General features: G+C 48.0%; 8 protein-coding genes across 8 annotated transcripts; 4 read left to right on the top strand and 4 right to left on the bottom strand.

Moving 5' to 3' along the window:
• Window positions 1-811: 811 nt before the first annotated feature.
• On the bottom strand, window positions 812-3245 carry HD556DRAFT_1435887 (exonuclease V a 5' deoxyribonuclease-domain-containing protein; the record flags this gene model as incomplete). Its single annotated transcript, XM_041305486.1, has 8 exons — window positions 812-902; window positions 953-1181; window positions 1229-2219; window positions 2276-2329; window positions 2384-2435; window positions 2488-2573; window positions 2626-2776; window positions 2827-3245. The coding sequence occupies 8 exons, from the start codon at window positions 3243-3245 to the stop codon at window positions 812-814; spliced, it is 2073 nt and encodes a 690-aa protein (XP_041167837.1).
• Window positions 3246-3725: 480 nt separating this feature from the next.
• On the top strand, window positions 3726-5010 carry HD556DRAFT_32494 (uncharacterized protein). Its single transcript, XM_041310280.1, has 2 exons — window positions 3726-4363; window positions 4422-5010. Exons 1-2 carry the CDS (start codon window positions 3825-3827, stop codon window positions 4546-4548), a joined length of 666 nt encoding a protein of 221 aa, XP_041167836.1. The 5' UTR covers window positions 3726-3824; the 3' UTR covers window positions 4549-5010.
• A 1453-nt stretch (window positions 5011-6463) lies between these two features.
• On the top strand, window positions 6464-8439 carry HD556DRAFT_1435885 (uncharacterized protein; the record flags this gene model as incomplete). The annotated part of the gene is made up of 4 exons (XM_041305485.1): window positions 6464-6685; window positions 6740-7628; window positions 7682-7798; window positions 7856-8439. The coding sequence occupies 4 exons, from the start codon at window positions 6464-6466 to the stop codon at window positions 8437-8439; spliced, it is 1812 nt and encodes a 603-aa protein (XP_041167835.1).
• A 314-nt stretch (window positions 8440-8753) lies between these two features.
• On the bottom strand, window positions 8754-13789 carry HD556DRAFT_1435884 (P-loop containing nucleoside triphosphate hydrolase protein; the record flags this gene model as incomplete). The annotated part of the gene is made up of 18 exons (XM_041305484.1): window positions 8754-8877; window positions 8945-9084; window positions 9144-9554; window positions 9606-9729; window positions 9780-9895; window positions 9949-9981; window positions 10046-10168; window positions 10219-10512; window positions 10559-10789; window positions 10842-11019; window positions 11094-11275; window positions 11329-11600; window positions 11658-11678; window positions 11731-12844; window positions 12895-13185; window positions 13246-13404; window positions 13454-13493; window positions 13635-13789. The coding sequence occupies 18 exons, from the start codon at window positions 13787-13789 to the stop codon at window positions 8754-8756; spliced, it is 4008 nt and encodes a 1335-aa protein (XP_041167834.1).
• A 136-nt stretch (window positions 13790-13925) lies between these two features.
• Window positions 13926-18009, top strand: HD556DRAFT_31844 (P-loop containing nucleoside triphosphate hydrolase protein). Its single transcript, XM_041310260.1, has 7 exons — window positions 13926-14670; window positions 14721-15577; window positions 15629-15995; window positions 16045-17200; window positions 17252-17600; window positions 17653-17706; window positions 17758-18009. The coding sequence occupies exons 1-7, from the start codon at window positions 13992-13994 to the stop codon at window positions 17773-17775; spliced, it is 3480 nt and encodes a 1159-aa protein (XP_041167833.1). The 5' UTR covers window positions 13926-13991; the 3' UTR covers window positions 17776-18009.
• On the bottom strand, window positions 17869-18740 carry HD556DRAFT_31841 (uncharacterized protein). Its single transcript, XM_041310259.1, has 4 exons — window positions 18640-18740; window positions 18363-18586; window positions 18054-18300; window positions 17869-18000 (listed from the first exon to the last, which is right to left on the bottom strand). Exons 1-3 carry the CDS (start codon window positions 18669-18671, stop codon window positions 18077-18079), a joined length of 480 nt encoding a protein of 159 aa, XP_041167832.1. The 5' UTR covers window positions 18672-18740; the 3' UTR covers window positions 17869-18000; window positions 18054-18076.
• An 827-nt stretch (window positions 18741-19567) lies between these two features.
• Window positions 19568-21093, top strand: HD556DRAFT_1223236 (Endonuclease/exonuclease/phosphatase; the record flags this gene model as incomplete). The annotated part of the gene is made up of 5 exons (XM_041296867.1): window positions 19568-19605; window positions 19663-19836; window positions 19886-20072; window positions 20125-20244; window positions 20293-21093. The coding sequence occupies 5 exons, from the start codon at window positions 19568-19570 to the stop codon at window positions 21091-21093; spliced, it is 1320 nt and encodes a 439-aa protein (XP_041167831.1).
• Window positions 21094-21149: 56 nt separating this feature from the next.
• Window positions 21150-23726, bottom strand: HD556DRAFT_31899 (Alpha/Beta hydrolase protein). The gene is made up of 7 exons (XM_041310263.1): window positions 23202-23726; window positions 23007-23137; window positions 22647-22956; window positions 22516-22596; window positions 22240-22461; window positions 21901-22187; window positions 21150-21845 (listed from the first exon to the last, which is right to left on the bottom strand). The coding sequence occupies exons 1-7, from the start codon at window positions 23416-23418 to the stop codon at window positions 21207-21209; spliced, it is 1887 nt and encodes a 628-aa protein (XP_041167830.1). The 5' UTR covers window positions 23419-23726; the 3' UTR covers window positions 21150-21206.
• Window positions 23727-23792: the final 66 nt, after the last annotated feature.

The raw sequence follows: 23792 nt of genomic DNA, 5'->3' as shown, positions 1-23792 counted from the left end.
GCTAATGACTAGTACTAGGTGTTGCATGGCCCACAACACGGCCCTACCGTGACACCGTCTGGCAGTAAACCACTGCGATGACAATGATGGAAACTTCCATGATCTACTTCAACTTGAAGTTCACCCTATACCGAGGTGTTCAGGTTCACTCAGCTTTCAATAAGCGCTTGGACGACGTCATACATTTAAGCGAATGATGGTGATGGACATCTTGTAACCTCGTGATCACCACCCCGGTTGACCTAGCCAGTTATGGCGCATGGTGGACAGGGCCTGCGTTGATTAGCTGACCGTGCTACTGGTCATCGACACCCCTTCTCGCCATACCCAGGAACAAAGAACGGAGTTGATTGGTTGGCTGCGTTACCGATGCAACTCAGGCACTACATGTCATAAGAGCCTTCGCCAGTTCGAAGTCGGTACGTTGATCAGGAACGGGGATCGTTGATTGGCTGACTACGTCACAGACATAGAAGTGTACGGCAAGAAGATCGGTCGAGGGAGTATGCTGTCAAGAACGTTAAAGCAAGAGTTTGTCCATACAAGGCTGTAAACTTTCGCCACACTAAGATGACAACGAGAGAAAGTGAGAAGAGACAGCATCATGATGGGAGGCGACGAGTGTAACAAGATATCGACATAAGGTGTGAACTGATTCTCTATAGGTCTGTGTGTTCGGCTGTTCAACCAAGTAGCTTTGTATGCAACAAACTAAATACATCTGTAGTTGCATTGTTCCGCCCACAAATTGATGTTCGCTTGTTTTCCTTTTGGGGGGTCATAACCAACGAAGAATTTAACCGCTTGAAGATTAAGTCGCCTTACGCTTTCCGAGAGCGACGCTACTACCTTCGAAAGCCTTCCGCTTTCTCCATTCGCAACTGTCTTGATATTCGCAAGTGCTGTCGAGGTGTGAGCAGCTTTCACGATACTGCCTACTGAGGTAACTCACCCACACCGACTGGACTGTGCGAGTTCAACGCCCCTGGGAAGACGAAAGCCGAACCACCATTGGAGGATATCTCTAAGATGTGCATCGAGCCGGTCCTCGTCCATGAAAAACTTCCTGGTACCCAATATGGTCGAAAGGCCAGAGGTATCCTCCTCAACTGGAGAGTCATCATTTTGATCAGGAAGAGTCCCGTTTTCTTCCAAGTTAGTTAACTCATCAGCCACTGGAGCTGTGCGTAAGCGTTAGTATAGTAGAATCCTCAAGGAGGTTTCATACCGAGATCTTTCGTAGCGATCGACTGTGGATTGGAGTCGGGATTGTTGCTGGTGCCTGCAGGTAACAAACATGGCACTACCAATGTCGGCTCAAGGTTTTCACCAACAGTGCTAGTGATGTCAATAACCCCATCAGTTAGAAGTTCTTCGCTCGATGCAGTATGTGCAATCTTAATGCTGTGGTCCGCAGCCTGAGAAGTGCTGGCCTCTCCGGCGTCCTGATCAGGTGGGCGCAAGCTCTCTGCAATGGCACGATCCATATCCAATTTCTCTTGGAGGGCAAGCCTTCCCGGGGGATTATCGACTGCCTTTTCATCGGTTTTTGCCTTCTGTTTCCGATAATGAACCGAGTCCTTCTTGACCCCAGCTTTCCGGTAGATAATTTGCAACTCGGAATGGATGCCTCTCAGTCGTTCACCGCTGCACCGAGCCGAGTGGACGACAGAAACCCATGCGGCGACCATGGAGTTCAGATCTACATGAAAAGGGTCTTGTTGATCTTTTGTTAGCAAACCGATGTCTTCTACAAAATTCCTGGAAAATGATTGATGCGGATTGACGGCTTGCTTTGACCATAGTGCATTGAAATCAAAAGTTTCCGGTGAGAGGAGCGGCGAGAGCAGGCGATGGTAAAGCATAAGTTGCATCTGTGATGATATCGTATCCTCATCTGGGGGTAGTGATGACACGCGACGAGTCTTGTAGTCTACAAGCGTCAAATCGTAAAACGTGGGTCGGAGATAGACGGGCCTTGGGATCGAACTTTCTGCCATAGAATTGTCACAAATATCCTCCTCGGTTGGGGACTGATGCGCCGTGCGAGTCTCCTCAGGAGTAGACTGATCTAGACAAACAGATGTATCGTTTTGGGATGGTGACAGCGGCCGACGCTGCTTTTTCTTGACGGGAGATGATTCGGGGGAGACCGGGCCACGTTTGGCAGGATTGTGAAGTTTATTTACTTCTGATGGAACACGCCGAGTCACTTCGTCCTGTCAGATCAGGCATGTGTCAATCATTCTCTGGGTCTGGGTGCCAAGATACTTACGATAATTCCGAAAACGACTTGCCCATGCGTAATCCCGAAAACTGGGAGTTCCCTCTGCAAAATGACGTTAGCACTAATTGTGATCGCCTCACCGTCAGAAAAATTTACCGTTAGCCCCTCGAAGGTGAGTTGTTCTAGGCCTGCAGTCAGATTGAAAAGACTGTTGAACAGCTTAGGAAACGGTTTGAGCAACGGTGATGCAACATTCATACCGTAAAGCCCAACGCTCTTCGTCAGTTGATGTACGGACGAACAGTTTTTTCGGCCGCACTTCCAGCTCCAGATTTTTGTGAATAGACTAAAATAAAAGGTTGTTTTTTTTGTAGAAATAAGTAAATAATAAGACATACGGCCCCTCTCTTGAGTGTCTTGTCGTGCTGTTGTGCGACACTTTGTTTGACCTGAATTTGTTTGCCGTCTCTTGACTTGAAAGAAGGTGGTCGCCTTTCGAGCGGTTTGTGGCGTTCTCCATACAACCCATACTCATATTGTACTTCACACCTGTAGTTCAATTGTAAGAAGGGTGTTAATGAACGACATCCTGAACAAACCAAACAGGTGAGACAAGGTCTGTCACGGAAAATGCTTTCTTCCAAGATAAAAACTTCTCGTATAGATTTATCGTGTGATTTTGTGGGCGCATTCCAGAAACAGGCGTACTAGTTAGCTGCAGGGGCTTTGTGCTAGCCGAGTGATGAGACACTCTCGTGCTGACAGTAGGTTTAGGGATTTCTTCAACAGAATTTGTGTCAGTCGGGGACTCAATAGCAATACCAAGCGCAGGTCCACCACTACAGCTACTGAGAACAGCTTTACCGGGTCCCGCCGAGATATGATGCTGTGATTCCAAAGTTGGACTGTCATTGAGCCCCGTTGGCAGCGGAGTTTTCGTAGCATCCATATCAAAACGGGCGAGCTCCTCCTCGGTGAATTCTGAAAGGTCGTAATGATCAAATTCGTCATGAGACATGATACTTGTGGATTGGAAGAAGATGAGTTGGACAAACGCGACTTGGCATATACAACGATCACGTGATCCTGGATATGACATAATAACAATAATAGAACTAAGATTAAAAAATCACCGGGAACGTTGTCGACTAGTACCTTTACTCGGTGTCTTCTCCTTTATCGATTGATGCCATGATACTTCTATCAAAACCAATGGCCCCCGTGTGAGTTATCTACTAGTCTTTATATCCTTCTTATCAATACGCGATTGTGATCGCTCAAGCGCTCATTGCCGATCGGCATGGACCTGCTAGGGGCGTTGCGGAAGGTGTGGAGCAGATAATTTGAATCTAGCCACACAGCCAATGTGAGAAACAAAGTGTCTAGCCGCAACTTCATCCACTAATTAACTCTTCCTTGTACCACCACCATCATATATCTGCGTTGTGAGAGCTGCTCTGCCTCACAACCTCTTTACCCTCCGAGTCTTCGTCATAGATTAATCCCACTACGTAGCTTCTCTTACATTCACCTGTCCTTTAGCTCCTCGTTCGTCGGAGACCATTCTTCAGATCTTTTCCTTACGTCGGTCAACATCATGAAGAACTGCTTCCTCATCGTTCTTCTCTTTTCATCTGCAGTTGCTGTGGCGTCTTCACTCCAGGCTCGTAACCCAACGCCCTCAAAGAGATATGCACTCCCCATTATTCAGAGGCAGCCAGAACCTTCCAAAGCCCCCGATAAGCGATCCTTGGTCAAACGGGCTCCCGCTCCCGGGCCATCCGCGATTCATGTTCCTCGTGATGTTGGTCCATTAGAGCGTCTCGCTGCTCGTCAAGCCTCTCCTTCAAAGGTGTTGTCAGGTCGACAGTTGGCTGCTGTGCCAGTCCCGTCTAAACGCAGTGCTGAGGACTCCGCAGCCCTACAAAAGCGCAGCGTAGACCAACAGCATGTGATAGGGAGTGCAGCGGAATCTCATGAATTCTGTCTCGACGGGCTCGTAGCCTGCCCCGTCTTGAGCACACCTGGGCAGTTCCCTCGCACATTTGTCGAATGGGAAGCGATAGGGTTTGAGTGTGTCGATTTTGCGGCAGATCTCCGCTCCTGCGGCGGTTGTTCCAGTCTTGACCCTATTGAGTAAGTATCCGATGGACTACTTGATTCTACTTGGCTGAACACCACATTTTTTATCAAGGCATGACTGCATGAATATCCCACATGTTGAAGGCGTCGCTTGCGTCTCTGGTGAATGCCAAATCTCATCTTGCCAATTGGGTTATTCGCTAGAAAGCGATGGTCACGCATGTTCGCCAGCCGAGTAGGCCTGCAGAATTATTGGACATTTCTCATGGAATTTTCGTTCTTTCTATGCTGGCGTTTATCCCTTTTCCTCCTTACAGGACTTCAATTGCTCGGCGTTTTCTATTCCTGGACCATTGACGTTGTTGTGCTATATACTTTCTGATCTTACGTCCCCCACGTGTTTACGATTGTGCAGATTAGTAACGACGTGTTCGTGCTCTCAGTACTACTCCTTCCTTCCCAGTTATACATTCGTCATTCGATAGTTATTCGGACCTTTTGCCATATAGTTGACGAGCTTTGTTTTGATTCCTAGCTTGTTCAGTGTTACAGACTGCCACAAAGGCCCAGGAACTTATTTTAGGACAGACCGAAGGCCAAGCAACTGCTGTCTAACCCTACATAGCTATCGGTGTCTAGAGAATACCGGTCCGAGGGAAAACGGATACACTAAGCAGTGTAGTGTGGGAGTCTGTTCTACCTGGTGACACCGGGCTGTGGGGACCTGGGCTAGGGATGTTGTGTTAGGGGGTTGTTGACCTGGTAGACCACGTCAAGTCTATCAATTTTATTATTTATTAATTCTGTCACTTCAAGGGGCTGTGGTTGGTACTAGTGGCTCGGAGTCTTCCGAGTGAGTTTGTTCCGCTGATTACGCATTCACATCTAAGCACAGTGTGCGGACTCCGATATAAGGAGGGGCGAGGTGCCTTTGTTTTTAGTTCCTTCTAGTTTTTTTATCAATGGGGTTATCACTACCCTTGGTGTGGAGTATCAATGGAGAGCCTTAACGTTTAGGTGCCGAGTAACGACGTTAGCTCGTCGGAGTTGCCCGGCACGTTAGGTTTTTTCGACCTACCAGAATTCAAAGCACTAAGCTCACTCGTTATCTCGTCATTCTTTGCACCCACCCGCCCTTCCCTTATCAAGTTATGCAGAAATGTCTATAAGATCATCGCTAGCGTAGAATATTTCAAGTTTAATCTAGTCACAGTTTTGACTCCATTGCGTGCGCGATCGAATTCGTAAGCAGGTTTCCCGGCTCCACCTGCCTGCGTCCCACCCAGCCCAACACTTGTAGATCGCGTCATCGACTTTATAGAACTAGCCGAAGCTGGACGTCGGACCACAGTACCATAGCTATTTGTATGTGGTGTTTGGCTATATTTGTTCTGCTAGTTGCCACATTCGCGACATGTCCATTTACATTCGTAGCATGCAAGATGCGTTGATTGTTCTGTTCCAGTCTCTGGGGCTGGAGAATGATTAATGATTAATGAACGGCGGCCGCTCTGAAATCATGGGAAGGTCCCATTGTACATGGGCAGCATGGCCGAACTCATCGAGTGCGAAATAAAATGACAAATAAAATTATTATCGGGTAGGTTCACAAATTTCAAATAAGCTAATTTTAATTCTTTGCTTGCGATTTTGTCATTGAATATTGAGTGTAAGAGGAGGTGCATATGTATTACATGAAATGAATGCATATAATTAATTTGATGTTGTGAGAAAAATGATTCAAATGGGATTACGTATATAAGTAGACCGCCGCTGAGATTGAAATGAACCAGCTCGGGCTCGGGGGAAGGTAGTAGTAGTAGGACTTAAAATGGACGTCGTTCCACTTTTTAAGTCTTAGTATAGCTCGTATGCCGATTTGCGCTGTTCGCGTACAACCACTTCGACGCTCGCCGTTGAGCGTTTGAGCTGTCTTCACGTCGAACTATCGTTCTCAACCAAACGATCAAGGTCATACTACCTTATCTCTCTCTTTTTTTCACGAATTTACGAACAGTCTTTGTGGCTCATTGTCACTGCGCTGCGTTGATACCACTGTTTATTCCATCGCTTTGCATGCCTCCGTGGCATAGTCGCCCCCCACACGTCAAATATCCCTCAAGTGCCTTGGTTCATCTGAGGTACCCCACATGGATGCCTTGTAATTTCGTTTCACCCTCTACGCCTCTCAGACGCCGCTTTGATTTCTTTCTACGACTTTCTCCATCTCGGGGCTATCCTCGCTTCAGGAGCCTTAAGAATATTTTCGTTCCCATGATCTTCATCGTATTTGATAATTACGCATATGAACTTGGAGTCAAAACTGTGCTCGCAGGCATCCTCGCCTTGCTACTCGGTCTCCTTGGATTTGTTATTGTGAGTTTATAGTTTGATTGAGGGTGATGCTTTAAATATAGAACTGTGAAATAGAGCATATTTACTCTCGGAGTAGTTTGGATTGTGCCTGCGATGAGGATACAGGCACCTCCCTACCAAGAACCGATCAATCGCAGTCCAAAGAATCTCCGTGGTCTTGTATTGGCTTCCTCCCCAGAACCTATACTTCAGACACTACCGCCGATACTTCCCGGGTCCAAGACTCCTTCCCTTCGGCGAGCAGTATCGTTTCCTGACCTGCATAAAACACCTTCTTCCGAGGGACAACCCCTCGTGGCCTCAAGGCATGTTTCTTTCAATATCGGAGCTCCAGAATCCTACAACCCAAGTTTGGCGAGGTCCGTCAGCATGAACCCCTCCCCGACACCATCGACAATTCAGCGTCGCTGGCCACCTGCAATGTCTCCATTCTCCAGGCGTCGATCAACGCAAGAGGAATCTGATCCATCCTCACCCACAGTACGAGACGAAAGTAATACCACCGCGTGCAACTACAGATCGTCACCCACGTCAAAGAGTACCTGTGTACATGACCTTCCACTCAATTATTCCGAAGGGCGTCGTGAATGCCGTCGTGGTCGTAGAAATAGCTTGGGTTGTGATGAACATGGCACGATGAACCTACTTGGAGTGGACTCTTTTTCCGAAGGAACAACTTCTACGCGCTCGTCGAGAGCCTTATCTTTACGGTTACCATCTGTTCGGAAGGCCTTCACCAGAAAACGTCGTCCGGCAAGTGTTCCACCGCATACACCTCTTGTGATCAACATTAGCGCAAAGGAGCAGCTTCAACAGCAAAGCCCTACACCAGAGTACCCCGTGAGGACGTCGCCTTCACCTACTCTCTTGCCCACGTCCGGTGAAATGTATCGTGCAGAATACGTGAATCCTTTCCGGACAAAGAAATCAAAGATTACCTCCAGTACGTGCCACCTTATCAAAATGATATGATACCGAACTAATCTACACTTGCAGAACTTGAGGCTTCGAAATTCAGTCGTAGGTCGAGCTTCTCATTATCTAGCCCATGGTCAAGTCCCAAACCTGCAGGTTTATCGCCTGACTTAGCATCTTCCGCGACATCGTCAACTTGTAAGCACCAGATTTCCAAGTTTACAGGCGACATTGTAATGATGGTTTCCTGTACAGCCATTTTTTCGAACTCACCATCTGCACTTCGTAGGACATTCACGAGTCACTTCACTCCTTTTTTCAAGTCCCCTATCAGTTCTCCTTCGAGCTTAGAGTGCCCGTCTCCCATGCCCTCACCGCAGCTACAGGTGAACGTGCCGAAGTTGACGGGCAAGTATTCATTGCGGTCTGTGCCTCGCACGCAGCCATACGGCCCTCCTTGGAATGCTGTGATGCCAGGACAAGGTCACGATCTAGTGAATGGTAGCCTAGATGACGTTCTTATCAAGAGACCACATCGCGGATACAAAGAGGCTGAGGGTCGTCGGGGGTTCAAGTTACACTCACATACTTTGACGCCGATAGAGGCATCCGAGAGCGAATACCCGCCTGACAACCTTGTGGATGAGCTGGGTCAGCTTCCATCGGGGTCGACGCACTCTCAGGACGCCATTACAGGTGCTACTGCCGAAGTAGCTCAGAGAACACCTCTGAGGGCTTTGATTTCCACCGGTGAGCATGCGGGACGTGAGTCCAGTGCCTTGTGGACAATCGCAGGCCTTGAACAAGTTGTTGGGGTCCCATCGGATGAACACAACTAAATTTCTCCTGTCAGTTAGTCATGGTGGTTTTAATATACTGCTTGATTGACGGAGATTTCCTAGTCCAAATTTTTATACGTCATCGCAATTGTACATACGGGCATATGGTCGATACCACGTTCTTAGCATATATTCCCTATCAAATATTGGCATATAGCATACACTTGAGTCACGACAATTATCGCAGCACATAATCATTGTCTAGTCATATTTCGCAGCAACCTCTATGGAACTTCTTCTGCACATTTCAATGCAATTCTACTTACTCTATATTCAGAGACCACTGAATTCGGGAGCCGTATTTTTAGCAGGCATTATCCGGACAGACCATCGTTGGCGAGCAGCGCGCTCATAGCATTGGCCACTGCACTATGTTGACTGGCGCTTAATATTGATCCGTCTGCGATACATTGCTGCAGTTGCGCATCAAGGAGGCGCCTATAATATTGTGATGAAGTTCGAATATCAGTGTATTTGAGATCAACGGATGACAGCAACAACTTACCTAAGCTGGTTCACCAAAATTCCGATGCGTGGCCATGCCTTCAATTTGACAATGTTGCCACCCTTTCCAACAGTGAGACCGCCCCCAATGTGATTGACGGACACAGGTCCACCAAATAGAAGTAACGCATACATCGGAACCTGATCGCAACTTAGCGCACCGAACACGATCACGATCACGCCAAAAAATAATTACACACCTGAGTCGCACCGCGGATGAAAACCTTGCTAGTCATCTGTTTCTGGAAGTACGCCAGGAATGGTGACTTCCACGTCGACTCTCCAAAGAGGGTAGACGAAGGATGCAAAAAGACGCGCACACCTGTCAGATCGTGGACCTTGTACTCTTTTGCAGTATTTTCGCGTTGGACTGTGCCCGCTTGGACTTTATCGAATTTGATCGCTGAACGCGGAAGATGCACTTGAGCAACGCGAGGCCATAGGCCGCCGAGAATGACGGCTTTGACGATGTTTGTATTTGCACTGTTTGTATTCAATTCCTCCGAACTCGCTCTTGCGGAACGCGGGATGAAACCGAGATCTGAAAGAGAGGAGAGGAAGTCGTGGCGTAAGGAGGTGATCTCCCTGATAGTGGTCGCTGAGATAAAGTTCTGCGCAAGACTGATCATTTCTGGAGTTCCATTACAGCAAAAAAAGCATACCTCTTCACAGAAATGTCTCAATGCTTTGTGACTCTTACCGCCAGACTGAAGGCGCATGCATTCACTGTACGCATTGACATCTGTGAGTAGGTCGCTTTTGTCTTCGCCAAAACGTAATTTCGCCCTACGTATGCAAATGAGTCCTGGTCGGAGACATTGGGACGAAAATTTTACTTAGTGGCTTCATCCCTATTGTTCATAGGATTGAGGAATAAAGGTTTGGACGAGAGGCAAGCTACGACCGTAAGAATTGGGTCTAGGCACTGGAAAACCGTGCCGAGAACCAGCATCTGAAAGACATTGTTAATCAGTCACTCCGTCCCATATTTAATGCACCACTAACCTTCCCAAGTCGTAAATCCACGGGTAGCATTGACTATACAAAGAGCGTGTCTGCTAGTCAAACAATGAACGCAAGATACACAACTGCAATCACGCACAATATGACGCCCAAGAGCAGTCAAGCAGCCATCTGCATCAATGGCTCCGAGCTCCTGAAGGACATCCCAGGCTTTATCCATTGCAGACACTTCGGGAGGATCAATAGCCCTATTCAGGAAATGCTGAAAAAAGCTAGGTCAATGCACTGCACTTATCACATAGAATCACTAACCTTCACATCCTCACTCTCGCGCATCACTTTTACGGTTAACGAAATACTCTCCAATGGTGTTCGTAGGATTTCCGGTATTGGAAAACGACCCATTTTCTCCTCCTGTCTGCGAGTATAAAGCCTGTAGCAAACCCCTGGTTGCGTTCTGCCAGCCCTACCCCTGCGCTGGCGGGCTGCAGCACGCGTAACCCATTGTTCTTTCAAGAGAGATAGCCCACTTTCTGGATCATAGCTTGTTTCTTTGACTCTTCCCGAGTCCACAACATAGACAACATCTTCAATGGTGATGGACGTCTTTGAAATGTTTAGCTGTAGGAACTAACTGATACAGCGAACTGACCTCGGCAACGTTTGTTGCAGCAATGATTTTCCAACGTTGTGTATTCGCAAAAACAGCCAGTTGTTCGTCATTTGACAAGTTTGCATGCAAAGGTAATATCTCAGCCTTCTCACCGAGCACGCCACGGATTACATCGATACAGGAACGAATTTCTTGAACTCCGGGAAGGAAAATCAAAATTCCGCCTCGTTGTGACGTTGCAACGATGTGCTGAACAACAGCAGCGATCAGCTAGGACAAGAACGATGAGTTTGCTGTTCTAGTGTTGCAACATCAACACAACCTGATAGTCGATCCTTTCCGCCTGCGTAATATTTTGGATTGCAGATGTCGACTCTTCGCTGAGACCCTTGGAACTGCAATAATCCCGGAACGCATGTTTCTCTTCTTCTGATTCTTTTCTGTTTGGTTTGACTGATGCCGGTTTATAGGAAATTGACGGAATATAGTCTTCTAGATACCTGTGATGATTCATTTTTGAGTCAGGACCGTCATAGTCAAGTAATCGAGTAGTCGAGACAAAGAGACTACGTACATATCTGTGATTGGGTGTGTAAAGCCTGGGATAGTCAACATCGGGGCGTTGTTGAAATATTTCACGAATGTCTCATGATTGATTGTTGCCGACATGAGCACCACCTTGAGCGTAGGGTGTTGTGCCAATAATTCCTTGAGTTCTAGAAGAAGAAAATCACCATCGACGGAACGTTCGTGAACCTATATGCAGTCAGTCAGTCATGGTTTGGATTTTAGGAAGAGTTGTCATGTACCTCATCAACAACAATGTGTGTGACATCCTTTAGCCCGTCACCGGAGCCTAGTCTTCGTAAAACAACTCCAGTCGTACAGAAGAGCAACTTAGTGGCTTGGCTATGCTTGGTCTCTCCACGAATGACATATCCAACAGAGCCGTCATCCACCCGTTCTGCAGAAACCCGCCCAGCAACAGATATAGCAGAGATTCTGCGAGGCTGGGTGATAATGATCGAAGCTTCAGCTCCGTGTCCCGAAAGTATCAAAGAATCCAGGATGAATTGTGGAACTTCAAATTGACGCCTCTCAGGAAACATTGCATGGACAGAGGTTGACTATGACTTACGCTGAGTGGTTTTGCCACACCCTGTAGATGTACTTCTTCAACTTAAGGACTGGAGACAGATAATAAGGCCTACCTGTTTCTCCAACCACAACAACTACACGGTTGCGCTCGAGCAAGGACAAAAACTTGTCCTTGGCAGCAAATGCAGGAAGGCGTCTACGAGCTGATAACATCGTTGCATATGCCTGAGATTGGCACAATTTGTCAAAATCTAGCTTAACCTGCGAATTCGATCGACTATCACCACGACGCCGGATTTTGTGACGCGCTGTTTCGTTAAGACCGGTGGGTAAGGTAGTAGTTGCATGGACAGTGGGCGATGAAGTGGGCGAAGGTATCAAGAATTTTAGTACTTCCGATACATCCGGCGAACCTTTGGACTGAACGTGTGCCCATTGCTCCTCGAGGACCCGCATTGCTGCCATAAGAAAGCCTTCTCCTGACTCCATAAACCCATCCTGTTTCATTTCTTGCAACAGTTGTGAAAGAAGATGAAGTCGCATGTACGGCGGGACAGACTTTGATGTGATATACACAGGAGGGTAGCTGTGAAAGGAGTGGTCAGAACAGGACGGCAGCAAGACATGTAGCTCCACGGGAGCGCTGAACAGAGGCATCGATACATGATTCGTGTCGACAAAATGGGCCCCGAGAGCCTCTACTTCATCCGTATTACTTCGTAGACCGTCCACGACATTAGCCAGAATTATGTCATCTGGATTGGCTTGGGCACCCGCACTCTCACCCAGGAGGCGATGGTCTAAAGAGGCCACTAGCAGATCCACATTCGTTACTGAGTGTCTGTCAGTAGTACACTCTTTGACAGTGTGGGCAGGAAATCCAGTCTCTTTGATAATTTTCTCCTCCACCCATCGCTTTGCCAAGTCATCAGAGCCAGAGTGACCAGAGACAATAAATGGATCAGAGGAGTTATTTCCCGGAAAGAAGCGCTCGGGAAGGTCGCATTCTGGGAGATGAAGAACTAGATGTTCTATACACGCCTGCAGCGGGCTCATTGAATTCAACAAATTACCCCCGAGAGCCGAAGGTTTGGATAGGAAGGCCAACGTATTGCGTATTTGATCAGACTTGAAACCTAAGTTACCAAGCTGCTGGGTAACAGCTGGTATGACCTCTGCAGGCAATACAGAAGTCACAGGGTCGTCACCAAAGTGCAGCGCATTTGCCTTGAACTTTTTGTTAATGACAACAGCATCCGTCGTTGAAGTTTAATTACCTTCTTAACAACATCTTCCACCAAATCCCGCAATTCAGTGGACATTCTCACCTCAGGGGAATTGGCGAACTCCTTTGATCCCAGCATCGTGGAGGTCTTTGAATTTCCTTCTTGTCGATTTTGCGCTGCCTTCGCTTGTCTATCATCTACTGCTTTACGTGCAGCAAAAGGATCAGCATCATACATCCATTTCATGTGTTCTGGAACATTTTTATGTTCTGCTGCTAGTTCAATCCAGTAATCACGAGGTCCGGGTGGCAATACGCGATTAAGCTGAAGTCCATTACAAAACTGCCGGGTTACTCTGCTCAATCCTACTGGTCATGTGAAGTATGTCAAAAAGGCACTGACACGGTACAGAGCGTATGTGGCACCCCAATGACGCGCTTCTACCGCGGTCGGCCTCAAATAAGGTGGGTGAGGTTCAAGTCGGACACTTTCCGTCTGTGATGTTTTCTTATCGAACCGGGCGATATGAATGACGAAAGACCAGTCGTTGCCATATTTACGCTTGCGGATCTTGAGCTATAATAAAAGGCTTGATAAAACATTCACTTACCGTCTCGACGGTCGGTTTGTCCCAGCCACTCTTCTGACACCTGTGAATGGGGAAATTAGCCTTGAAACCTGCGGCTCGTTATATTGCAGGGTACGCTAATGCTCTCGAATGACTGGCAGACGTCGTTTTCGAGTGCGACGAACTCCTACAACGAATACGAAAAAGCATGCATAAACCATACCTTTCTTGAAGTAGACTGAGAGGATACTTGGATCCCGGTGGGAATAGTCGTTCTGCATCAGCTGACTGCGAAGGTAAACCTGCGCCAGAGTTTTTGTTAGTCTTTGATGAATTTCCTGCGTTCCCAGTTTTTACGATGCCCTTGCGAGGAGGCATCAGCTTCTTTAAATGCCGAGTGAGCGCCCAGGATGGTTAATTAAGTTAAAGCCTGAGGCCTGAGGATCATAGGATGGTTAAACTTCAACAAATACCAATCAAATAGAATTTTTGATTTATAATTATGTAAGCTCTAACTACTTGGTGCTCGTAGCCCGATCTACTTACTCTCAACAACTCTAGTTCTCACCACGACCTTGCTATGGCAGAGAATGACCTTTACAACCTTGAAGTACTCTCGCTAGTCGCCAAAATTACTCAGGAGATTGACAATTATACTGGCATTAACGATAAAACACTCGCTGAATTTGTCATTTCTCTTCACGACCAGTCGAAATCACTTCCCAACTTCAAATCGCAGCTCAGTAGTGCAGGTGCTGAATTCCCAGACTCATTCGTTGAGAATGTGGACCGTCTAATACTGAGCTTGCATCCGAAACACAAGAAGAAATCCAGTTTAGTTACTCATGACGCTTTAAACGCCGGGGACGCACTTGATCGTGAAAAGGACAAGCAGAGGCGACTTTTCCCTGGGCTTGCTGTGCCAGACAAGGAGATAAAGAAGGATGTGCTCATGAAAGAGGTGGATGATATGATGGCTCAGTTTGAAGGTGTTGCAAAGAGGGCAAAAACAACAGACGAGGATGACTCAGAGAGGCCTGCAAAGCGGGAGCGAAGAGACCCATCTCGGTCACGGTCACCACGCCGTCGTAGTCCAAGCCCTGACAGGGGTCGCAATTACAACTCAAAAAGGGATGATTGGAGGGGGAGAAACGGAGACGAGCGGCCAGTATTGTTTAAAATCTACAGTGGCCGAATATCAAGTCTCAAAGATTTCGGCGCTTTTGTGCAACTAGAGGGTGTTGCGGGACGTGCAGAAGGTGCGTAAAGCATTGTGGTCCTCAGCATTGTTTTGTCAACATACTTCCAGGCATGGTGCATGTTTCAAATATTCAGCAGGGTGCACGTGCAAACTCTGCGTCGGATCTTCTTAGCCGTGGACAACAGGTCAAGGTTAAGGTGATGAGCATTGCGGGCAGCCGTATTGGTCTATCTATGAAGGATGTAGACCAAGCTACGGGTCGTGATCTCACTCCTCACTTGCGCATCAAATCGGAAGCCGAGATGGAGGAAGAGCGCCAACGAGCGGCTCGCGCGTCCTCTGGGGCCAATGCTGTGCCATTGCGCTCGAAAGACGAACCATTAGCGACTCGGTCCGCCAAACGTCTGACCTCACCTGAACGATGGGAGATTAAGCAGCTTATCTCATCTGGTGTCATCGATGCCTCCGAGTATCCTGACCTTGATGAAGACTTCGTGAATCCTGTAGCTCGAGCAGAGGTTGAAGAGGAGCTTGACGTCGAAATCAGGGAAGAGGAACCGGCATTTTTGGCTGGTCAGACGAAACGCACTCTCGATCTCAGTCCTGTGAAAATCATCAAAGCTCCTGATGGCTCCCTCAATAGAGCCGCCCTAGGTGGTGCAGCTTTGGCTAAAGAGCGACGCGAGCTTCGTCAGCAAGAATCTAATGAGCAAGCTGACTCTGAAGCTCGAGACTTCAGTGCACCATGGCTCGATCCTATGGCGAAGGAGTCAGACAGAATGTTTGCTCAAGACATGAGAGGTCATCTCAAGGATCGAAGAGCTGGCGAAGTACCCAAATGGAGGGAATCGACATTCAACAAGGCCACAACGTATGGTGAAATTACAAGCCTCAGTATACAGGAACAGCGGAAGAGTCTACCTATCTATAAGCTTAGAGACGCTCTGTTGAAGGCCATTGACGAGGTAAATGGATTGTCTTTTTGCAAATCAATTGGTTTCTGACTCACTTTATAGCATCAAGTCCTCATCGTTGTTGGGGACACTGGCTCTGGCAAGACGACGCAAATGGTTCAGTATCTCGCTGAGGCTGGCTATGCTGATAGAGGACGCATTGGCTGTACACAACCGCGTCGTGTGGCTGCTATGTCAGTCGCAAAGCGTGTTTCGGAAGAAGTAGGATGTCGTCTCGGCCAAGAAGTTGGCTATACTATCCGTTTCGAAGATTGTACGAGTCCGGAAACAAAGATCAAATATATGACGGATGGTATGCTGCAGCGTGAGTCAGTGATTGACCCGCTCTGCAGCCAGTACTCTGTGGTCATGCTTGACGAGGCTCATGAACGGACCATCGCAACTGACGTTTTGTTCGGTCTTCTTAAAAGTAAGTTTGTGCACATTCATTTGGTCGACATTTTCTGACGCCCTTGCAGAGGCCGTCAAGAAGCGACCCGATCTAAAGCTAATCGTCACCTCGGCAACTTTGGACGCTGAGAAATTCTCGAAGTACTTCTTCGGGTGCCCAATTTTCACCATTCCAGGTCGCACATACCCCGTAGAGATTCTTTACACCAAAGAGCCGGAATCCGACTACCTGGACGCGTCACTAATCACTGTCATGCAAATCCACCTGTCCGAGCCCCCAGGCGACATTCTCCTCTTCTTGACGGGCCAGGAGGAGATTGATACATCATGCGAAATCCTGTTTGAGCGTATGAAAGCGTTGGGTCCAAAAGTGCCAGACCTCATTATCCTCCCCATTTATTCCGCCCTTCCATCTGAAGTACAGTCGCGTGTCTTCGAACCCACTCCTCCTGGCGCCCGCAAAGTCGTTATTGCTACCAACGTTGCGGAAACTAGTTTGACTATTCCTGGGATTTACTATGTCATTGATCCCGGGTTCTCGAAGCAAAACGCATACGACCCGAGACTAGGAATGGATTCATTGGTGGTCATGCCCATATCCCAGGCACAAGCACGGCAGCGCTCTGGGCGTGCTGGTCGCACAGGTCCAGGAAAGTGCTACCGTCTATTCACGGAGGCTGCCTACCGGAACGAGATGTTACCCACGTCTATTCCCGATATTCAGCGTACGAATCTTTCCCATACCATTCTGATGCTCAAGGCAATGGGTATCAATGACTTGCTTAGTTTTGATTTTATGGACCCACCGCCAGCGCAGACCATGCTAACTGCGTTGGAGTCATTGTATGCGCTTTCAGCGTTGGATGACGAAGGTCTTTTGACTCGCTTGGGCCGCAAGATGGCTGACTTCCCCATGGAGCCGCCGCTTGCGAAGATGCTCATCGCCTCTGTCGAGCTTGGTTGTTCTGAAGAGATCCTTTCCATTGTGGCTATGTTGTCTGTCCAATCTGTCTTCTACCGCCCAAAGGAGAAACAAGGTCAAGCCGACTCTAAGAAAGCAAAGTTCCATCAGCCGGAGGGTGATCACCTTACCCTTCTGACGGTATACAATGGCTGGAAAGGTGCAAACTTCTCAAATCCTTGGTGCTACGAGAACTTCATCCAAGCAAGAAGCATGCGGCGTGCACAGGATATCCGCAAGCAGCTAGTGGGCATCATGGACAGGTGCGTGGAAATTCTCGAAGAGTCAATTCGTAATTCTAACCATCTTTTCAGATACAAGCATGATATTCTATCGGCAGGAAATGATTACAACCGTGTGCGGAAGGCGATATGTTCTGGTTTCTTCCGGAATGCAGCTAAGAAAGATCCTCAAGAAGGCTACAAGACACTTGTTGAAGGAACACCCGTATATATCCATCCCTCTTCCGCTCTCTTCAACCGTGCGCCCGAATGGCTAATCTATAACGAGTTGGTGTTGACCACTCGCGAATACTGTCACAACGTCACTACTATAGAGCCAAAATGGCTCGTGGAGGTTGCACCTCAATTTTTCAAAGTCGCCGACGCCAACAAGATCAGTAAGCGGAAGAGGCAGGAAAAGATCGAACCATTGTACAACAAGGTATGCACCGCATCCGTACGAGACATGCATCTGAGGCTCACGCATTTCCTAGTACGAGAAACCCGACGAATGGCGACTATCGAAGGTCAAACGAAGTGCACGCTCGGTATGTAGTCACCCAAATGCTGCCTCAATTATGTGCTAATCCTGGCAATAGAGTCAAACATTTGGTTAAACCCTCGCATAATTGTTGGACTATTTTACTATTTATCTGTAGTTGTAAAGTATAATGCCGCCGTTGATCAGCCTGCTGCAATCTGCTGCTCGGTGTCCATAGTAGATCGCTTAAAGATGACTGATGGTGGCGGCATGGTTCTGATACTGCTATTGCTTGCTAAGGCACCAGACCTTGCGCAATAACTCGGTCAGATGATCCATGATACCCGACAGACAATGAAACCTAAGAACGACGATTAGGATTACTGAGAGCAGCTCAGTGATGGAAACACATACTGGTATATCTGCGTCGACGAGCCTTAGCCCACAAATCGCATAGAATCAGCATCCACATAGTACTTTGCAACCTCTCCCGCCTTGACTACTGGTGCCGTTGGATCGGGTACTAACATGAATGATTGGAAGAAGACTCTGGGCTGTCCATCGACTGATTTGACCGGTGTCGATACTGGATTGCCAGCAGGACCGCGTCCATGGGTGACATTGCCAGACACCGTAACAAGAAGTGATGGGGGTTGAGAGCCTGTGATGACATGAAACATGTGTGAGCGTTTATGTCACTGCGGGGCATCACAAGAAACAGACCTGGTATAGGATGGCAATCGTAGGACTGAACTTCATGCCTGGTACTTGGCATATCTTGAATCAGTTTTTTCACGCCCTCAGCACCCTGACATGGATTTCCGTTCCAAGTCACTGTCGATGAGGAGCGATAAAGTTTGGGGAGATCATCCACCCTTGTAGGGGAGTCATATGTGGTGTAGTACAAACGCGTAAACGCGTCTGCTGCCCTTGTCGCGATCTCGATACTTTATCACAGTTTTAGAAATTTAGTAATACAGAGTGCGATTACGACACCTACTCATTTCGAGTGAAAGTTGTAGTGGTGGTCATGGTTCAAGACAAAGGATTATAAGCGATGCTTACGCCAAATCGATAAGATAGAACTTGAAGAGGCACAAACAGAACAGCAAAAATGGCTCATTGATATAATAACAGCTACATAGAAATCTAGGCCTAGGTAGTGAAACTGAATTAATCTAATCAACCTACAAAGAATCTGATTAACGGGGGCGATGGTACGGAGTAGTGCTAGACGCCTGAGATGCATATGGTGTTTGAGCTTGAGAAGGTGACTTAGGAGGGTGGTCTGGGGGGTTGGAGGCACTTGTGGGCTGGTGAAAGGAGTATGGTAGATGCATTGTGGCGAAAATGTTTCTGAATCAAGTCAGTTATTCATGGTGATTGTGCGAGCACAGCCGTAGAGTAGAGACCACATTGTAACAAAACAGGACAGTTACTTACGCCAGCTGAGCACTGTATGTTTAAAAGACCCCAGCTTGCTTGCCTGATCAACAATATGCATCCGCGAGGTTGTAGGCGAGAAGCAGATGGTCACGGTCGTCGGTAATAACGGTCATTGCATCATTCAGACCATTCACGGAGACAAGTTGTACTGGGAATTTTGTACGGGGATTAGAGAGAATATTAGATTAATGGAATAAAAGCATTCGCAGCCGGTTGTTGAAGTCGTTCTCGCTGGTTGCTGACAGCGGGTACACGACGACAAGAACGGTGAATGGATAAAGTAGTGGCACGTGATATATGCTCCTGTGAAACTTTATCACGTAATAACCAAGGGCGGCTTAACCTTTGGGACCAAGAGTAACGCCCAACATGGCGTGTAGGAAGTAGTACCGCATCCATTAATGCCATCCAATAGCCATTCTATAAATTCGCACCAGTCCGAGGTAGCAACTCACTCGTTGCGGTTACCTTCTACCACCACCATGGCAGAACAAATTCGAGTTGTTACTCTCAATTGCTGGTATGTCATCTCCGAGTCTCCAAGCACATGGTCAGGTTGATGCTAAGAGCGACGTAGGGGCTTGAAATATGTCTCTAAAGACCGGCACGAACGAGTTACCGCAATAGCTAGTGCGCTCGGTCGCTCGGATTACGATATCATTGCACTCCAAGAAATCTGGGTCGAGGCAGACTACAATGAAATTCGGCAAAGTGTCGTCTCTCGCTTGCCCTACACGAAGCTTTTTCATAGGTAGTACGTTTCTTGTGTGGTGGGTACACACTTATGCCATTACTTATAGCGGTGCTCTTGGTGCCGGACTTGCTATCCTTACAAAATGGCCCATCATTGCTACCAGCATGACTCCATACTCTCTTGTTGGCGAACCCGCAGACGCCTTCGGAGGAGACTGGTTTGTAGGCAAGGGCGTTGGGAGCGTAACGATCATGCATCCGGTTCTTGGACCGGTCCAACTTTTGGTCACGCATGTAAGCCCGCCAACACACATACTATTTTTTTGGTATTGACAATGCATCCAAGTTCTGTGCAAAGGGCGGGGAATCAGGTCCTGAGTACAACAGAACATACCGCCTCGTGAATGCTTGGGAGTTTGCGAAAGTCACACGGCAAGCCGCTGAATTAGGGCGATATGTGATCGCCGTGAGTTAGATGCTATCTGTTCCTCGCACGTTGCTGATACATAAATAGATGGGTGATTTCAATAGCATTCCAACAAGTCTCCCGGTGAATATCATCCTGAACTATGCCGGACTGGTTGACTCGTGGGCGACTTCACATGCACACATACCCCCGCCCTCTGGGATGATATCTCCCATAGAGGGTGTCGTCAACTATGGCGTCACTGCTGACTCGCCTCTTAATTCTTATCGTGACTCAGAGCCCTCTGGCGACCCAATTGTTCGCAAATACCAAGGGAAACGCCTTGATTATATCTTATTCCGGCATCCCAGCCCCAACGGGTCCAATGACCACCTTCCCCGATTAACCTGCCGAGATAGTCAGGTTGTCTTCACCGATTCCATTCCCGGAAACTCGTGCTCCTATTCTGATCACTTTGGTGTCGAGGCGACCCTAGTCATTAACATGCAGGCGGAGGGTAAACAAGATGATATGGCGTCGTTGAAGGATACCTCAGCAGTGTGGTTCAACTCCCCCTCTGAACTCTCCTCGAATGTCGTCACCGAGGTGACGAGCGCCTTCAACACATCCTACAGGATGTCGCAAGATCGTTCTCGCAAGGAATTGACTATCTTTGCAACGAGCATCTTGGCGCTGATTGGTCTCATTATTGGATCCGCATGGGTTGTTGTTCCCTGGCTCAACCCAGTCTTTGTGCTTCTTGTCATTTACTTATCGTGGCTGGCTACGACAAACCTTTACGAAGGTTTCATATTCGGAAACTGGGAGAGGAAAGCTTTACAGAATGTTATAGAAGAGCTTGAGCTTTACAAGCAGATCCTGGTATCACAAGCACCACACGACTGGTAGATATTATCGGACATCCCATGGAGTGGACTATTTGCTATGTGTTACTTGTTATATATATATCTGGGCGTGAATTCTGCGAATGACATAGCAACACCGATGTGTTTAAGGCAGTACTATACAAGGTAGGTAGTGGAGGCAACTGATGTCATAGCGGCCCAAGATGTTGCAAGAGCAGGAATATTGATGCGAGGATGCGAGGATTCGGAGGGAGACGAAGGACGAGTTGGTGTAGGTGATAATGTGAATTTTTTGCGACGAGCGGGCCAGTCCTCCAGATATTGGGATGCGGCTGATCTCTCGGAGAGAACGGAGAGAGCAGACTGCATCCGGCGCAGAGCTGGGGTGGACGCCGCACGCCGAAGAACCCGGGATGGATCGGTGACGGTCACGCAAGGCGTAGTTGGTTCTGCCTCACTACCGCTGGAATTAGGAGTCTCCAAATCCAGCCAAGTGCGACCCCAGCTCGGAGGCACTGCTGAGCTCAATTGCGCTTCGTAACTCCGGTCGATATTTTCTCGAGCCATCTGTTCCTGAACCTCTTGCCATCCTAAGTTAGTCTCCACACCGTCGCCGCGGACGACGCGGACGTTATCGTTATCTGTATCGTTCTCGAGGCAAATTTCGGTGTCACTATCTAAAACCTGAGGCGAGTGGCTTTGGATACAAGGCAACTTGTGTCGCACAAATTCGCGACAAGAGACAAAGGCAGTTGTTGCAACATTCAAGAAAGGAAATGCTTGAAAAACATGAATCTTGAAAAAAAAAACCGATGATCAGTGCAACAAACGAAAAAATCGATGAACTTACAGCATCCTCGTAGGTCTCCAACTGAACCTGGACACCGGCCAGTGAAGCTTTGTGTGAGAGAAGCACGATTTCGTCATGCAGAACCTCCGCTTCGCCACATTGAATAAGCATGGGTGGTAGTCCATAAAACTTGCCAAACAATGGGCTGGCGTATGGGTGGGTAATGGACTGTTCGAGTGTGTCTCCTAGATACATTATAACGGGGTGCAAGTGAGCGGTTGGACCGGGAGTAGGAATGATGTCGTAGGCAGCATTAGTATCCCACGATTCGCAGCTCAAGGTTAAGTCTGTGAGTATGTGTCAGACTACCCACAAAAAAGTGCATCAATCGCTACATACCAACCCAGGGAGAGAATAACATGGCACCTCCCGGAAGAGTGTATCCATTGTCTCGTAGATAGAGCAGGAGTGCAAGGCCTAGTGCACCGCCCGCACTATCGCCCGCTACAACTAAATTTTCTGGCGGCACCCGCAAGTCATCCGTCAGGCGGAAGTAGGTGCTAACCACGTCGTGCAGCTGACCAGGAAAAATCGTTTCCGGAGCAAGCCGGTAATCGATGGCTTGGATTGAGGTGAGGCAAGGATGGTAGTGCGAGCTGTGATCAAGGAACTCACCAAATACGCGTGCGTTGGTATATTTGGATAGTGGTATGGTCAGCGTCCTTTGTGCTGCAGCGCTGGATGAATAATATGCTCCTGAAAACAAAATCAAACGCTGCTTTGTACAGAGAGCGCCACGAACTCACCGCCGTGAATGTAGAGGATGATTCGAGATTGCCCCTTTCGAGAATCGTAATCAATTTTCGTCTGGTCGACAAAGCTGTCCCATTCCCCTGTTCTGCGAGTGGACTTGTAATCCGATTGCAAAGATTGCCAGAGTCTCTTGCCGATTATCCACTCCCCAGAAAGTTCACGTTTTCCGTCTTCCATCACATCGCAAGCCTCCAGCATACCACGAAGGTTGCGTTTACGCACACGGAAAGTCACTGGAGTGACTAAAGCATCTGAGGGTAAGGGAACTAGCCCTCCGATACTCATTGCCTTGCGAACCATAGCCTAGGGTTATTGTCATTGCTAGGGTTGCGAACGACGCAAACGACACTCACGATATCAGCCAGTGCAGAATGCCTCGAAACATCCCGCATGAGACTAGAGAGTATGGTCATCTCAATGCCCCATGATTTCCTACGCGGGCCCCAAACATGATGAGATATCACATCGAGAGCAAGGGATGATGCTGGATGCATGATGTCAGGGTCCAGAATGCATTACATCATTGATAGAGCACTGCGGATGCTTACCTTTATTGACTGCGAAGGCAGGATATTTCCATGCGTCCCAAACTTTCATAGTGAAGCCATTCGTTGTTCTGAGACTCCGGTCAAGGCGTGCAGACGCCGGGAAGACGCCGGGGGAATCAAATTCCTGTAGAAGAGCTACTGCCGATGGTTTTTTTGTTACTACTGGGGAACTAGCATTGGATCCATGATATAGAAGTCGCAATGAATCCCGAAACATCTTCGGTGTGTAACACTGCAACTTCAAACAGGTGGTTGGAGGTCAATAGGGGGTGTCAAATTCCGCTAATGTGATAATGGGAGAGTAGACGTGTACTGGAGGTGTTGGACGTGTTCTGGTTAGAATATATAAGGACGACGTAACTTTATGGTGCTGCTCTTGTCGAGTGCTCCGACATTAAGTTGCAGCTCCATGACGAATGTCCGAATCGGAAATCACGTGACTGAGTAATCCATCACACAATAATGCTGATGATGTCGATGACCAGTCGATGACCGTTGAAAGCGCCCATTGCCGCATCAGCACAAAAGGCCGCATCTGTACTTAGCGCTACAAAAATTTGACATGTCTGGTAACGCCCACGCAAGCGGTTC

Source organism: Suillus plorans, assembly GCF_016647745.1.
Source record: "Suillus plorans strain S12 chromosome Unknown HD556scaffold_1, whole genome shotgun sequence".
Classification (NCBI taxonomy): Eukaryota; Fungi; Basidiomycota; class Agaricomycetes; order Boletales; family Suillaceae; genus Suillus; species Suillus plorans.
This window is presented reverse-complemented; position numbering and strand designations above follow the sequence as displayed.